The following is a 17,469-nucleotide window of genomic DNA, read 5'->3' on the forward strand; positions in this document are numbered from 1 at the left end:
GATAAACGAGGGTGAGTCCTATAATTAGCATCACAGGCATCTTTGAACTTTACAGTTTACAAATACTGCAGGTTTAATATTTACTCATTAAATAACTGCTCTGAATTTGCACAAGAGAGTGAGACTAAAGGTATGGGTAAAATCCTTTTTTACTATATTTTACGTCCTTTGATTGGCTATTTTCCACAAATAACATCTTATAGATGAAAATGTATTCATTTTTAAACCAAAAATAAACTAACGACTAATTTTCTTAAGTATATGTTCATCCAAATGATGTTCCCTTTGAAGGAATCTTATTTAGCTGGACCTGGACCAAGAACCGTCCTTTGGATGATAAAGGCTGCAGATTTTTCGCCTTATTTAAAGGGTACCATGCTATGCTGTTTAGTAACATGGTGTATACCACACCCAACATGGACTGCAGGAAATGACAGGGAAAGATGTCTCAGAAAAAGACAATTACAGACAAGGATGTTCCAGGTAACGGATATAAGTGCATCTCCATGTAGATTCATGCTGGCGAAGATTCTCAGTCATTTAAGTCAACCAGGAAGCTTTTTCAATTCAAAATGTCAGAAATAGTGTTGAGTTCCAGGTTTTATACAGTAGCCCAACAAAGCCTTGGTTTTATTTTGAAAAAAATGCAAATTGCAACAGACGAAAGGGTCCATACATTTGGAACCAAGTCCAGTTGATTGTTTTTATTTTTATCTTTGAATCATGCAGCTGCATGTTTCTATGACTACAGTCCTAGAATATCTTTATTTTGGTTTCTGTTTTGCAAATATAGGTCTAGGAATAGATGTCCCAGAGCTTCTGAGGTTTATAGTCAGATGGGTCATAGTGAACCTCACTGGATGTGGCCACAGGAGAACAGGAAGCCTTTAGTTATCAGGCTCCTCTCCTGTGGAACCAACTATCAGTTTTAGTCCATGAGGCAGACACCCTGTCCACTTTTAAGGCTAGGCTTAAAACTTTCCTTTTTGTTTAAGCTTATAGTTAGAGTGGCTCAGGTTATCCTGAGCTATCTCTATAGTTATGCTGCTATAGGCTTAGACTGCTGGAGGACATAGGGACCCCTTTTTCATCATTCTGTTTCATTCTATCTCTATTCTCCCACTCTGCAGAATATGTTAGTTCAATCTCTAACGTTCTGCTCTCTCTGCTTTTTCTCATAGTAGCTTCATCTGGTCTGTTCCTGTTTGGCTGTGACTCCATCCTGGAGAGAAATATCAGCTGTGCTGCTTCCATCAACACCTTTGTTTATAGATGTTGGAGATCGACCTGTTTTTCCAGTGTAGTCCTGTTTCTCTGACTGTGACTAACTGGATGTGCTCTCTTCATCCTCTGACATGGGAGCTGGCTCGGAGATCGTCTGCCTGGTTGTGAGTTTCCTGGACGGGGCTGCCTTTTACAGCTGCCTTTAGTATCTATGCTTCTTTTTCTATGTCTGTTTGTGTCTCCTTGAACCCTAGTCAGCCTCAGCAGATGGCCGCTCACACTGAGCCTGGTTCTGCTGGAGGTTTCTTCTTGTTAAAAGGGAGTTTTTCCTCTCCACTGTCACCACAAGCATGCTTAGTGTGAGGGATTGCCTTCGAGTCAAAGAGTCGATGCAATCAACTGGTTTTCCCTAGATAGAAAATTTTGAATCAATTTAACTGGATGATCTGGTGAACTGGAAAGTGCCTTGAGATGACATGTGTTGTGAACTGGTGCTATGTAAATAAACTGAATTAAAGCGGTGAATACACTAACTTTGAAAAAGACAATATTTCAGAGTAATTGAGACATTTTGGCTCTAAAGCCACCATAAGACATCCCACCTGACCTTTTACCAAATAGTTTGGAGAGCTCTATTGAAGCGGATGTTTGTTTGGAGATAAAGGAGATGTCAGCAGGAAATTATCTCACCTTAACTGATATGGGCTTACTATGGAGTACGTTCAGAGCAAAACATGATAAAGGTTGTTGACATAAATGTTAACCAGAAGTACAGTACAGAGTGACCAGAAGCAGAATAACCCAGGGCAGATATGGAGACATGTCTTATCTCAATGAGCGAATGCCAGAAACATGGGATGCAAGTTTTACTCTCAAAAAATATATATAAAAATAGCACATTAAAAAACCTCCAGAGGAGGTGATTATTATCAAGAACTGTGAAAAATTCAGCAGGTTTTCCATTAAATAGCATTTCCATCCACCTGTGTGTGATCTGTGAGTAATCCATACCTTTACTTATTAACATACCTTTACATTTACTTCATAAATACAATTTAATTACAGTAATCATTACATTTATCCAAAATCATTTTATAGTTATTTACACTTTATCTGGTTAAAAATGCTGTTTACTTTCAAACTAATGGCAGCTAACAACAGCTGGCTTCCTTCCCATCTCCACCAGGATTGAGTGCAAGGTTTCCCTCCTCACACACCAAATCATCCATGGACATGCCCCCCCCATATGATTGGCCAAATTTAGGTGTTCAGGCTGACCTATAACTAACTGGCCTGCAGAAGATTACGGGGAAAAAACCCCAGATTTTTAAGACAAGATTTTTTTTTTAAATAGAAATTTTCTTAATTTTGGGACAATATTTTGAGATAATATAAGAGTAGATTTATATACATGTTTAAGCCGGAATTATTTGACATTTAAATATGACTTTCCTACGACTTTAGGTCTCCTTTAGACATTTTTCTGTCTTCTAAAAATAGCTCTTCATGCTTTTCTCTTTGTACCTGTACCACTCTTAGATCTTTTGATGAAAAGTACAGTATAAATCAAAAGTATTTTATTATTAATTATTTTGCCAATCAATAAATCTGTTGATTATTTTTTCCAATTAATCGATTAATAATCAGATAGCCAAAGCTTCCTTAAAGAAAACTTTTTTTTTTCTTTTTTTTTATGAAACCAGGTAAAACTAAAACTTTTCCACTTTTCCCATGTTGTAAGAAAGAAAATATTTTTATCCTAAATGTAAAATTTTATATATATTTTTTTACAATCTTGGTATATTTGCTGCTCTAAGTGGTTGGCTCTGTCAGCTAAAGGCATGTTTTACAGTCTCTATACTCCAGGTAACGGTTAATCGATTACTAAATTAGTTTGACGATTATTTCAATAATCGATTACTTTGTCAGTCTTAGTTTTCACACTGCAGGTATTTGAGAGAAATCTAAGAGGGAATTTCTACCAATAAGTTGGTTGGACTTACTCTGGCCTTCAGATGTTGGATCCTCCCTCCAACACAACAGGATCCTCCATCGCTTCTCCTGGAAACAAACGTCAAATATGAGAATGGACTCTCCTACAGCTACACCACAGCTCTGTTTGCGCTGATGCTGGTTACCTGGGATCCACATTCCTGAAAAAGCTACTGAGGGCCTCGTCGTACTGTCCCTTCTAAGGAAGACAAAGGATGTTAGAATGAGCCATCCAAACACGAGTCGCTGGATTCCCTTTAGAGAACAGGTCTGCTTTCTAAAGCTAAAGGTCCTGTTCAGACCTACAGGCTTTGCTGAAGTGCAGAGTTACTCAGCTGAAAGGGATAAAGGCCAGAGGCAAAGGATTGAAGTTATTTTGACCAAAAAAGAAAAACAGAAACGATTAACAGGAAACTTTGAAACTGATTCATCACAAAGGTTAAAACCAAATATATATCTGATTATCTAGAGTCAACTGAGAATCCCAGAGGGAAGAAGAAATGCTGCTGAAAGGAATGAGGCTTATTTAAGGAAAACATAATTACATGAAAAACAAAGAATCACCAAATGGATGAAAATTGGTTTATTGAATCTGCCTAAGGAGAAAAGTCAGTCCAAGACTGTCCTGCAGAGAAATGGAGCTTCAACTGAAAGTATAGGTATAGCTGTTCAGTGGTTGGTCTCTCAAGATGCATTAAGGGCAGATTATACTTATATACTCCAACTGAAACACATTAAATGTCGCTTGGGTCTGGTCGCAAACCAGTTTTGCTGGTATGCTTCTGCACAGTCGGTCTGGAATTTCTAGGGACGCACAGAAGTTTCCAGCAAAAAGGGCAAGGGGGAGCCTATTCAAGAACTCAAGAGAATTTCGGCGGCGATCCATCAGGACTGATTCTATTTCCACTTTTTTATCAGGTTGTGAAAAAAGGACCAGTTTGGTTTTCCGTCAGCAGAGTTGGAGCGTCATCATTAGTCTTGATAAAAGTTAAATTCAACTCAAGGTTGGTTTCCCTGAACGATCGCAGGCATACAGTCAATTTAACCTTGCCGGGGCGTGCTTTGGTGGTGCAGTGGGTAGCGCACACGACCCATGTAAGTAAGCTTTAGTCCTCAACGCGGCCGACCCAGGTTTCAATCCAACCTGTGGTCCTTTGCCGCAAGTTTCTCCCCCTCTGTCATAGCCCCTTTCCTGTCAGACAACTGTCTAAAAGAACAAGCCCATAATACCGCCAAAACTAAATAAAAAAAAAAAAACATTTGATGCATCTTTTGAGGTTTAATTTAATTAAAATAGTAAAAAAAAATCACATTCTCAAAGTGTTTGCAGCAAATGTCCTTATTGGTTCCATCACCTCCAGAGAGTTTTCATTACATGCAGAGCAGCTGAACAGAGCACAGCAAAGGCCTCTGCCTTATAGTGCATCTTCTATGGAAGTAAATTTACTGAACTAATTGACTGAAGTTTGGGTGCAGTTCACACATAAGGGAACCTGCTAAGTACAAAAGCAAGGAATGAACTTTGTTCCATTGCTGTTTTAAAGACCATATAAAGTCATGCACCACTCGAGAGAATTCGGAAATGCAACGGTTGGAACAGCCGCTTCCCTATGACCTTAAGGTGGAGTGTTACAGTGACATCGTCTGACAGCTGCTGGCTATAACCCCCTGCTTGGTGCATCATTATCCTGCATTGTCTGCTGATGGGGCTGTCAGTAAGCCCCATTGGAGACTGGCTAGTCTACTCCAGAACCTCGATATGTTTCCTACAGAGCCACTCCTTGGTTATCCTGGCTGTGTGCTTCGGGTAATTTCCATGTTGGAAGACCCAACCTCCACCTGTCTCCAACGCTCTAACGGATGGACACACGGCCCCCTCATCATTCTCTCCTTAATACAGTGCAGTCGACCTGTCCAATGTGCAGAAAAACACCCCCCAAAGCATGATGCGTCCACCCCCATGCTTCACAGTAGGGATGGTGCATTCTTGTTCCTCCGAGTGGAATCAAGACCAAAAAGTCCTTCTTCCATGACTCTTCTGGATCGTCCCAATGGCCGTGGGCAAACGTAAGACGGGCCTGGACTGATTTAAAGAGCGGAACCTTCTGTGCCATGTATGATTTTAAACCATGGAGTCTTATTACTAACAGTAACTTTGAAAACAGCACAACACCACAATGAAATACAAAAAACAAGCATAAAAACCCAGATAAATAAGTCCACAAACTAGATAATAATACTGTATACTTTGTGCAAAATGAGATGGAGGTAAAGAAAAAAACGGATGCTCAGAAAACACAGTTGGTTCCAGAAACATTGTGCTGCTGTGATCATTGTCACCTTGATGGAAGAAGGAGTAAAGTCGTTGTGCACAGATGCCGGTTTGATCTTCTTCAGTCCTTCAGTCAGCACACAGTCTGCTGCCTTATTACTGCATGTCTGATGGCAGCTTACAGCACATTTCTGGACGACCATTTAGGCTGTGGCTACTTCTATCATCCTGGGAAATATTGCAAAGACGTGTTCAATGCAGCCTGCTTGTATGCATATAGAGCACATATGTCAAAGTCAATTGTTTATCCACGGCGCCCTAGATGATATTACCATTAGAACCAGCCCACTGGCCACCGCTGCTGGTGCGCTCTGCTGTGAATTTGCGGGCTACCGTTGAATTGTGGGAAATGTAGTGTTGGTGTGGTTGAGCTGCAGGCACCAACACTACATTCCCAGGAGAAAACATGATTGTATTTTTCTTTTATTTTAAGTTTTTGTTGTGCTTTGCATGTTTGGATTGTTTTGGTTTTTTCCACCTTTAACAATACAAGCTGGATTGAAGTCGGTTGTCTGAGGAGGCAGAGCGCACTAACTTTGTTCTGCAACTGTTGCGCTCAGGAGTCAGCAGAGGCTGATTGAAGCCAAATTTAAAGGAGCCTGAAGGGAGGAGCGGTGCTGATGCTGCAGGTGATGGAGACACGCTGCTGAGCGAGAGGCAGGTGGGATCCGCATGATGGAGACGGAGCTCTGCTTACAGGCGAGGACCTCTGCCCTGACTGTGCCGTCTGTTCACCTCCTGGTATTCTGTGCCTGGCGTGCGGATCTACCTGCCCCTCACTCTGCAGCGTGTCTCCATCACCCCTCCCTCCATCCAGGCTCCTTTTATTTTAGCTTCAATCAGCCTCTGCTTACACCTGCAGTCTGTAGTCTTTTTGATTCTTCGGTCCTTTTTGGTATTGCTTTGCTTTTTGTTTAAGAAATTCCTTTTTTAAAGAACCTTTGGCTGAATTCTGGATCCGCTGCCATAATTCATCACAACATTTTTACATTTCTTTGTACAAGATGTGACTTTTCTTTGAAGGAAGTATTGTTCTGTCTGTGTGCCATAGATTTTTGTATTTCATTTTATTTATAAATTTTTTTCAGTTGAATGGATTCAGGGAAAATTGCAGATCAGAGCCATGAGAGGAATACAACTAATTAGATTTTTTTTCTTATTTTACTATTAGAAAGCATCAGGATCATAGAGCAGCACAGAAATGCATTTTTGGTTTATAATGCATGCACTTTCATTTATCTTAATAAGTTTATTAATATAATAAAAGTTTATTAATAATATTCATATTCATATTTTATTTTTAATAAACAATGTGTTAGGTCATGGTTTAATAGGCTATGTTCATTTCAATTGAGTTTTTATAAACATTTAACCAGATTATAGATTATAGCTAATTTGTTTTTTTGGCCCTTGGTGTATTTGTTTTGACATCCCTGATATAGTGTACTCCTATATGACTGCACATAGTCTTGTTTAGTGATATTTATACACATTTCTGAGATATTTTTATGTTTTCAGGATACTAATGTTTAGTTCCTCTTTACAGAGGTGGATAATCCAAGTCCAGTTTTTCCTTCACACTCTATTTAAACAGGTGAGCAGCCCCTCCAGTCTGTGTTGTGCATACAACTACAGTATGCACAACACAGACTATTCTAACAATGGCCTGAGATAGAGGTTAATGTGTTCCCTGTTTCAGCTCTCTCTGTCATCTTCTCTGCTGCAGTCACTCCATCTTTAGAGGCTCTTCTAGAGATGCTTCATGGATAACTTCAACCTTAGTGAGGTTAAACCTCTGATCTCTATTGACTGGATTGCTGATAGCCTGAAAAAAGTGAAGCCACCTTCCGCCATCTTGGTACTCCCCACTCCCACGGAGATGTGCAGTGAAACTGCGTACATGTGTAGCATTTGGCTGCAAAAACAATCAGTTTGTCTGCTGTGGGAAGATGTTCCACAGGTAATTTCACTGTCAGTGTGTGCATATGTTCTTGTATGTATAGTTTTTTTTCAAATGATCAGATTCTTGTTGTAACTAAGAGCAAAAAGCAAAATATGAGCTTGATGTTGGCTGATATTTTACCAATTTATGTGATTTTTCTAGAGTAGAAACTGAAACTTTAGTTATTCAATTGGTTAATTAGTTTAGCTTTTTTGAAAAATGAATGTTAGATTTAAAGGCTGATGCACAGACACAGGATAAAAGTATACGGCATCATGCAAACAGTAAAATACTATAGCATTAACAGACATGTGCTTGTAATTCAGTCTTTATGTGAAATCCTAAATTATATGTAAGATGTAATTATCATAACAATGTCATCATTACATGTGTATCATCAATTTAGCACTTTCAGCACATCTGTATTATTCTGCTCCATTAAACACATTAATGATGGATGGATTTGTATAATGTTATATTACATGATTTAGAGACTTCATGGACCTCATATTGACTATGCAATGTGATCAGCCTATTTTATTTATTATAAGTTAATCTACTGATGATATAAAACAGCCAGTGTGTGTCAAAGTGATTAATTTATCTTTAAAACATTTTTTTATAAAAATTTTAATAAAAATGAGAAAATCATTGTTCAATGCCATCGTTTACATTGCAACCACTCTAACTAGGGAGTACCAATATGGCGGCCGGTGGCTTCACTTCAACTCCGTACCACCAACGAGCAATCAGCAATCCAGTGAATAGCGACCAGTGGGTCAAACCGTTTAGTTTCAGGGTTCTTTGGCTCTGTTCAAATTAATGCGCTGCGTCCTCAGAAGGCCAGATTCGAAGGAAGATTACGTCATAGCGCCGCGCCGAGGTGTGTTCGGATTCCAAGACTCCTCGTTATGCGGCCTTCTTTTTGCCCAATTTGAAGGACGGATCCGATGTATCCTCGGTATCCTTGGATATCCCAGGATTCATAGCGAGTCCAAGCAAGCCGGCTGCTCCATGATCAGAGGAAAGGTTACTTGGCGCCGAACAGTGATGAATATTGGAAGTTCAGTTTAATATAATACAAATATTTGAATAGTTCTGTCTGAAATTAATGAAAATAGTTGTTTTAATGGTTCTAGAGTCAGATATGTGGCGGATAATGTTTGACTTATCTATAGATTTTAATCTGTTACTGCGTAAATAGGCTTGGCTGTAATTTAAGGACAGATATCTGCAGAGTGGAGACTATAAATCTGATGGTTTTATTTTTTTGCTGTTTTGCTTAATGTGCATTACTAAGAATCTATTGTTGTTGAATATTAGAGATTTTGCAGATATATTTCTTACACATAGATTGTTTAGATTTACTTATATATTTCTACTCCTTTAATAGAATAGAAAATCCCTTTATTGTTCCACAATGGGCAAATTTACAGCAGCAGAGAGATTAATGAAAATGGTCACACAACTGTGGACCTTAGAAAAATGTATAAGAATAACATAATAGGGAAGAGTTAAAATATAAACAATAAAATACTGTAAAGCATTTTAACAATTTAAAACTGGAGAATAAATAACCAATATGCAGCTATGGACATTTTTACAGGAATGGATATTTGAAACTAGCAGCAACATCAGAGATGTGCAGAATGACAGCAGCAGGTTATTTAACTGACAGGTTTCTATCATTACATTTGATTTTATTTGTTCCTGCTCCTGCTGGTTGGAACCTTTATTCCATTCTGGATTCTTGTGAGTGTAGTCTTTGTCCAACAAACAGTTTTGAAAACTTCTGTATTCAGTCTTTTCCTGTGTGTCACTGTCACGGTTGCTAAGCAACATAGCCTACGGCGGTAAAACTCACTTGAAGGGTGGAAATTTTTGAATTCACAGCTAAAACTCTTCCGATCTCCCTATTTTCACGGACTTCTAAGGATCCAGTCTAGGTAGACCGCGACCTTGGAGGATATAGCCCATGAATTCGAACAGACCCTTTTGTGAAAACAGGCTCAGATGGCTGCTTCGCTGCGCGCGCCTACCTTGTTGACGTGCGCGTGCTCGCGCAGAGCCAGATCCCAGAACCTGCATCCGACCTGGTTTCCACACTGTCCGACTAGGGAGAAGATTTCAGTTTAGATATCAGAGCTTCCATGGAGCAAAGCAGTCCTTTAGGTCCGCTCACCTTGAACAATAACGGACTGAGTCATGGCAGCAGCGGCTTAGACCGTCCTGTAGCGTTAGCTAGGCCCTACGGGTTCATTTAGTTAGCTGCAGACCGCAGCGAAACACTTTTGAAGGCTGTGGTGAGTCGCGCCTTCACTGTGTTTGGTCCTGTGCTGATGACATCATTACCATAGTAACCACCCCATTGGACGTTACCCGCGTCAAATGGGAGCGTCTACGTGCCTATAGGGCGGCCATCTTGGGTCAGACCGCAGTTCAGACGGCTGCTGTCAGAATTAATAGGAGGCGCCTTAGATCTAATTTTAATCACATGAAAGACAAGTTAAAGATAACATCACGATAATTTCTTACATGTCACAACCTTTTGAAAGTCCAAAACAACTTTTTAAGGACCTTCAATTTAGATTAGACACATTTATTCAGACCCAACCAATTTAAACTAAAGTCAAACTAGATGAGGTGAAAATATAATAATTAAACTTTATTGATCTCACATTGGAAAACTTTACCTCTGAATTTAACATCATCCGCCCAGGGAGCAGGGTGGGGTTTAGGGTCTCTTGCTCAGGAACCCAGAGTGGCAGTCTGTGAGAGTGGGTTTCGAACTCAGAACCTCAGCTCAAGCTCTATGCCCTAACGACTAGGTCACCACTCCCCTTAATATATACATACAGATATATAAACACAGATATATATCTATATGTGTGTGTGTGTGTGTGTGTGTGTGTGTGTGTGTGTGTGTGTGTGTGTGTGTGTGTGTGTGTGTGTGTGTGTGTGTGTGTGTGTGTGTGGTAAATCTGGGCCTCTAAGCACCAGAGCAATAGAGGCTGAAATAGTGTACAAGAACATCTGTGCAGAGTATGGTCAAAGTGGGAAACACCTACAAAGATGGTAGAAAATGACCGGGGTAAGATCCTGTGGGACCTCTAGATACAGACGGACCGAACGGTAATGGCAAACCCACCGTACATTGTAGTGGTGGACAAAAAGCAGAGGAAAGCCGTTGACATAGCAACACCAAGTGACTGCAACACCAGAAAAAAAAAACATGAGAAACTAGAGAAATACCAGGGGCTCAGAGAAGAGCTGGAGAAAACCTGGAAGCTCAAGGCATCAGTGGTACCCGTGGTCATTGGGGCCCTTGGGGGAAAGGGCCCCCAAACTGGAGGAGTGGTTACAGCAGAAAAAAACTGACATTAATTATTACAGTACAGTATAAATCTCTGTTATTTCTTTACATTAGGTTGGTCTATGGAAGTTATTCTCTTATTTATTAGCTTTGTTATCAGTCAGAGATTAGTTAAATAATGAATACTTTTATTTAATTCCAGTTTTTGAGTTTTATGAGTTTGAAGTTTTGTAAAAAAACAAACAAATATTGGAAGGGAATAGTTGAAGGGAAGGCAGAAAGCAGAGACTTATCTGTGCAGTAAGCACAAGGAAAAACAAAAGAAAAAGGTCTGAATTCCTCCAATTTTAATGGAAGAGACCTTCACTGATCCAATAGTGCCTGTGATGTTCATCGCTTTAAACACAAACAGTCTGGAGGAAGGAGCTGTGTCTGTGTTTGTTCTTTTTCATCGTTGGCCCCTGCAGCACCGACCTGGAGGTCTTAGCAGCCTCTTCCCAGGATGGCTGCAGCATCAGCAGAGAGGCTAGCTGCTCATCTGTTACACTGTTACAGCTCAGGGATGGAAGGAAGGAAAAACCTGAGGATTCTCTGCAGATCTAATTGTTCGTGTTTTTGTGAGTAAACTAAAAAAAACAGACAAGCATTAATTTGGATGTAAAATATTTTTTATTCATCAGGTATAAAAAAAAAAATACAAAAATGAAACATTTTATCCTGATTTTTATAATAGAAATGTGCCAAATTAGAGACACTAAGAAAACTGAAACTTACAATGAAATAAAGTCTGTGTGTATTTTGTTTTGAGCTGATGAAGGTGATAAAGGACATCTGTATTGTAAATTATTTCCACAGGATAAATAATTTTGAAATTTTTCCACTTATCAGATTTGAAAGGTTTTGGTCATTTTGTTGGACAAAGAATTTTGGACTGAATGAACACAATCTTATTGGGTGTATTTAATGAGTTTGGTCAGTGCTGTGATGGGGCTACTGATGACAAACAGCGTTATGCTGCAGGACAGCTTCCAACGCCGACAGCGCCGCTGACCAGAACCGCCTTGCTGAAGCTCACTGGGTTCTTGTTGATGGTCAGGTTCTTCATGCAGCCCACATAGGGCCTCCTGGTGGCCACGCTTTCTGGGAGGAAGAGATCTTAGAAGAAGAAGAAACCAGTTAGAACATGTTTGTTACAATAGAAGGAGCAGCAGGAGCTGTGGCCTTACCTGGAGCTCCTCCAATAAATACTGGCCTCTTCGTGTCTGCAGAACGGGGGTTTACGGGTCCTACAACGCGTTGGATCTCAGAGTCCACATCCAGCTGAACCACATTGGCATCCCGGATCACTGAGGGATCAAGAAACATTTATTTAGAGCAGCTGATTTATGCTGAAAACACAGGAAAAATACTGAATACAGAAAAGTAGGAATATTGCAATATTCTCCTGGAAGTTAAATAATCATACAACAAAAAGCTTTTTCTAATAAATACATCCAGATAATATAAACATCTTTTGCTGTTGGGTCATACGTCTGTGGAGAGGCTGTTTGGTTTCTCCAATATAAAGATCAGAGGATTCCTTCTTACATTTCTGATATTTTGAATTGAAAAAGCTTCCTGGATGGGAAGCGAAATGTCTTCAAACTTGGAAACAAAATCCAATGGATTGTTTTTTGGAATGACTATGACCTGGATGACTGAGAATCTTCACCAGCATGTTATCCTCATGGACCGACAGCTTAGTTTGTATTATATAAAGTACCAGTCAAACACTTCAAATGTATCTTGACATTATAATATAGTATACTGTGGAAAGGGGAAGGGATGAGAATTCAAGGCACTGCCTGTCAGCCAAAGCATCCTTTCCTCACCTGTGATGCTGTGCCAGGTGCCGTCACACACGCCCTGCCTTGGTGATACTTTAGTAGAGAACTCATGTGTGCCGTCGTTGACGACAACGACCACCTGGAAGAGGGAAACATGCAGCGTTTTGATGGACTGACCAGAAGGCGCCAGCATGTTCTCAGGGTACCTGAGTTAGGACTCACCGCTCCTTGATGAATGTACATGATGAAATAACCCTCTGCCACCCGCACGTGAAGTAGCACGGCTGACGCCACACACGGTCGCACTTCCATCACTAACTCGAACCTCAAGCCCAGCTCGAAGGATTCATCTGAAGGGATGAAATATTCAGCATGTGAACAGATGTGTGGGATGTCTGGGCCCAGAACCTCAGCCTGTGAGCATGTGAGCAGTCAGTCAGTTCGTTCAGCTTCTATCTAACCCAGATGGAGACATTATAGGGATATCTCTACCCTGTCATCGCCTTCATCTCCCCCTAGAGCTGTAAGGAAATCAACATATTCCACCCAGCTACACATGGTTTTTTTGGCAATTAAATACCATGCTAGGTGGGTTATCTGGTTTTGAAATCAACAAAATCAAGGTCCTCACGTGAAGTAAAAACTATTCACACCCTTGCAGATGTTTCTACACTGTAAAAAATAAAAATCTAGATAAGTAATTCTACATATGATACGTGAATTTGTTCTTGAATTGTGGAGGTAAAAGAAACATCTTGCCAATGGAACAAGACAATTTACATTTAAATTGCATTGTCTTATTTCAAGTGCATTTTATCAAAATATCTTATTTTAAGAGTAAAAATGGTAAATGAGGCAAACTACCAAATTTACCTAGTTAAATTAAGGGTAAATACACTTAATTTAAGACATTTTTCACTTATTTCTAAATCATTTTCCAGTGTAGTAATCATACATGCACTGGAAAAACGATCTAAAAAAGTGTATTTACCCTTAATTTGGGTAGGTAAATGAGGTAGTTTGCCAATGGGATGAGGATTTTACTCTTAAAATAAGATAATTATATAATATGCACTTAAAATAAGACAATGCAATTGCTCACACTGAGCCTGGTTCTGCTGGAGGTTTCTTCCTGTGAAAAGAGAGTTTTTCCTCTCCACTGTCGCTACAAGCATGCTTAGTGTGAGCGATTGCCTTTGAGTCAATGAGTCGATGCAATCAGCTGGTTTTCCTTAGATAGAAAACTTTAATCTGACTGGATGATCTGGTGAACTGTAAAGTGCCTGTTTGATCTGAGCTTTTTTTTTGTAGCTGACTGGACGGGACCGGGCATTCGAATCGACCCGGCTGGTCCTGAGTCAGCCCGGGACGGAGTGACCGATCCCGACCCGGAGACGGTAAGCTTCCGCCCTCCTGCCTTACTGTGCATGGCTTTGGCCACAACTACTGTCACCGGGTCGGGTTCGGTCTCTCCGTCCGCCGTTGGCTCCCTCCACCTGTCCGGATCAGTTCCCGAATCAGCCCCGAAGCTGATGGCTTGGTTCTGCTGCACTGTAGTAGACCAAAACTATGGATGATTTTGAAATTCCCCCCGGACATTTCATTAGGTATGAAAAGTAGGACCTGTCCGGGAAAAAAAGGACGTCTGGTCACCCTAGTCCTGGCATAAATTTGAGTGGCAGAGCGATTGAGCGAACATCCTCCTGAATTGCATGGTGCTCCATTCGATTCAAATGCTCTGGTGTGGACTTTTGGCAGAATACTGACGCCACAAAATGTCTCCTATAAGCTGTGCTGCATGGAGGAGCAGCAGATCTTTCCTGCTAAGCTTTGAAAGCAAGGATTTGATGAAAAGTGGACAGGATCAGGCAAAATGTTCGTAACATGACATAAAAATACATGCTAGCCACTAGCATGGTAGATGGAGAAGGCTTTAGTGAATTGCATCCCTAAATCAGAGCCAAACTGTTGCAGAACAAACAAAGAACAGAACATACCCATAACCACATATCCTCCCTCCTCTGAAAAGTACGTTCCGTCTTCCTTCAGTCCTTCAAAGCACGGGCTGACCCCAAAAGTCTCAGCTGCAGAGGACAGGCGTCGTCCATCCAGCTGAAGGTTCTTCATGCAGCCAGTAAAGCTGTGTGCAGAGTTCCTCTAAAGGAAATACGAACAAACAGGAGATTTGTTTTAAGAGCACAAGCCTGCAGAAATTCTTACCTATTTCCTCTAAAAAGTACATCACAAATGCTAATCTAAAACGTGTGGCAAGCATTTGGATTCAAAGCCTTGCAGGAATGTTTTAATGCGTTTCAGTCCTTTCAGTTGTACACATCTGGACACTGACAGCTTTAAAACGTATTTTCTAAAAAAGCTCAAACAAATTCAGATTTGATGGATAGAACGAATAATGAAACAGATTCCTGATTGGGCCTGATAGGGCCGGCTTTGACTGGACCATTTTAAAGCATGGAAATTCTGGAAATTCTGTTCGCTTTCAGCAAAGAACATCACAGCAAGTCAGTGTAAATGCCCACAGATTCAGCAGATAGTCTTGTCTGCTTTCATGATTCATACAGCTATTATTTCATCCAAATTAAAAATGGAGAACAGAGAAGCAGATCATGGCTTGTCTACAGTGAAAAGAAGGACTGGGTTATTTACTTTGGCCTTTTTGGAAACACAGGAAGGAGCAATCAGCTAAGTGAGCTTAGTGCTTGGAAAAAATCTTTCATTTCTTTAGAGACAGCATGAAAAGTCAGCTGAGTACAAAACATAGAGAGGAAAACAAGTAGAAAAGGGACAAGAAGAGAGGGACACAACCTAGAACAGATAATGGATGTCTATTCTATTAACATTTCTCTATCTGTAGAATGGATCTGTTTTATGTGTTGTCTTCTCAATTAATGATAAACTGCAAAAGATGAGACTTTTTTTAGCAGATGCATCATGTTGACAGATTTTAAACACAGTTTAGTGAGTCAGTCAGTAGAAACAACTCCTGTATCGGTCACATGACTTTCTTGAAATGACATGCACACTGATGCAGTGTTTTCCTCTATGGGCTCTATGCATGCTCCGAAACATCGAGCTTACTGGACCAATCGCTAGCTCTAATCCTTATTTCTGTTTTTTTTTTTCTAAAGCTTTCAAAAAAAGATCAAAATTTTGCTTTAAAATTGACTAAGAATAGTTCATATGTAGTTGTAAAACTAAAAACTATGAAGGTGTGACTCCTACCTTAATGTTCCTTTGTGCTCTCCCAGGAGGAACTCCTCCAACAAAGAGGAAGTCACTGACTTTCCAGACAACCTTGTCTGCCTGAGCTCTCTCTTCAAACACCGTGTGTCTGTCCATCACTAGCCGCCCTGTCTTCCCATCCCGGATGCAAGCAACCTGTAGCCCAGAGACCAGCCGATCAGCTTAAAACACCAGGAAGTTCACATATGCCGTCAGAATCTTAGGATCCAGACTAGTTGAACTCACACTGTGCCAGACGCCATCGTCATATCTCTTCTCTGTCCGAATTTGAACCTTCTGGTCTCCTACATTGAAACTAAACACAAGCTTTCCCTCCACCAGGAAAAGAGCCATGAAGTTGTCCTCTTGCTCATCGGATACATAGAAGATGAGGCCTGAGGCAGATTGGATCTTTAGGGACAGGGACAAGTGGCACCTGGAAGATAAAACCAAAGCGTAGATTTATACAGCGAGCTTTGATTGGACCACTTACTATGAGAAGGTTCTGGGCTTGACCCACCTCTCAGGAAGAGAAGCAGGGACACCTGCGTAGTGCTGCCTGCTGTTGGCAACTCCGCCATAGCGGAAGGCCTGGTGTGTTGATCTAGGACTTGGGGAGAGGTAGCAAGACTGGATGCTGGGCTCTGGTGACTTTTGATCAGAGCTGGTCGGCTCCAGAAGATGACTGGACTTATCTCTGGCAACCTGTGGAAAGCACCGCTACTTAACATCTGGAAGCGCTCAAAAAGAGGTGATCTTTCCAAGGTTGTGGTAGAGCTATAGTTTCTGGGTATGACCCAACCGTGTTTGTTGTACCTTCTGGCTCTGTTTGGCTTTAGACGTTGCCCTGTGTGGTGACATCAGCGCAGCAGGAGGCTGCTGTGCCGGACAGTCCTGCAGAGAAACGTTCACCTTCTCTGTGTACTTCTGGAAGTCCTCCGCCTCAATGTCTCGGTCTTGTCTACAGCGTGACAGGGGAAGAACTGATCAGCATGACGAGCGGAAACATCACCTTGGAAACAGAACAAGACCTCTGAAGCAGAATGGAAGGTGGGGGATTCACCTGTTGATGTACGCATGGCTGATGCAGCCGGTGAAGTTCCTCAGGCTGCTGCTCGGAGACCCGCCGTAGTAGAAGGTCTTTACGGGAGAATCTGAGGAGGACTTCATGGCAGACGCCGGACGCTTTTTCTCCTGCTTGTCTTTGTCATCCAGCAACAGTGAATACCTGAAGCGAACCAGAATGAAGAAGTTACACACAGTGGTGCCAAAACTTAGAGTCTCCATCAATCTCACAAGAGATTGCTGCCCTCTGAATCATGACCTAATATTTGACAACAGAGGCTTCAGAGGCTGTCTGCTTTTTATTAAAATCGAACGCCAACAGAAAGACCCTAACAGAGTAGATTTATTCACAGCCAGCTGTCAGCTGCTGTTGGGGCTCAAAATGGTAGAATTCTCTTAGAACAAAATCAAGACACTGCAGACGATTAACTTCACCTGTCCGCCTCCAGAGTTGGCTGCTGAACCCATGGGTAAGAAATGAATGAACAGACTTTAAAAAACCTGCTCTGGGTTTTGTAAAAAAATCATATCACAG

The 17,469-nt window shown here is 41.0% G+C and overlaps 2 protein-coding genes across 2 annotated transcripts in view; both read right to left on the bottom strand.

The window, feature by feature from the left end:
• tube1 (tubulin, epsilon 1) overlaps positions 1-9,764 on the bottom strand; it is a 62,189-nt gene extending 52,425 nt beyond the window's left edge. The window contains exons 1-4 of the mRNA XM_038296509.1: positions 9,673-9,764; positions 9,530-9,603; positions 3,363-3,415; positions 3,228-3,285 (exon numbers count right to left, since the gene is read on the bottom strand). Coding sequence (XP_038152437.1) covers positions 3,228-3,285; positions 3,363-3,415; positions 9,530-9,603; positions 9,673-9,697 — 210 coding nt within the window. The 5' untranslated portion in view covers positions 9,698-9,764. The remainder of the gene's footprint in view (positions 1-3,227; positions 3,286-3,362; positions 3,416-9,529; positions 9,604-9,672) is intronic.
• A 1,729-nt stretch (positions 9,765-11,493) lies between these two features.
• lama4 (laminin, alpha 4) overlaps positions 11,494-17,469 on the bottom strand; it is a 60,627-nt gene continuing 54,651 nt past the window's right edge. The window contains exons 31-40 of the mRNA XM_038296503.1: positions 16,933-17,097; positions 16,686-16,830; positions 16,390-16,574; positions 16,116-16,305; positions 15,870-16,025; positions 14,627-14,786; positions 12,852-12,979; positions 12,675-12,768; positions 12,030-12,149; positions 11,494-11,958 (exon numbers count right to left, since the gene is read on the bottom strand). Coding sequence (XP_038152431.1) covers positions 11,813-11,958; positions 12,030-12,149; positions 12,675-12,768; positions 12,852-12,979; positions 14,627-14,786; positions 15,870-16,025; positions 16,116-16,305; positions 16,390-16,574; positions 16,686-16,830; positions 16,933-17,097 — 1,489 coding nt within the window. The 3' untranslated portion in view covers positions 11,494-11,812. The remainder of the gene's footprint in view (positions 11,959-12,029; positions 12,150-12,674; positions 12,769-12,851; positions 12,980-14,626; positions 14,787-15,869; positions 16,026-16,115; positions 16,306-16,389; positions 16,575-16,685; positions 16,831-16,932; positions 17,098-17,469) is intronic.

The sequence above is a fragment of the Cyprinodon tularosa genome, unplaced genomic scaffold (genome assembly GCF_016077235.1).
Source record: "Cyprinodon tularosa strain WSP-4 unplaced genomic scaffold, ASM1607723v1 ctg370, whole genome shotgun sequence".
NCBI lineage: Eukaryota > Metazoa > Chordata > Actinopteri > Cyprinodontiformes > Cyprinodontidae > Cyprinodon > Cyprinodon tularosa.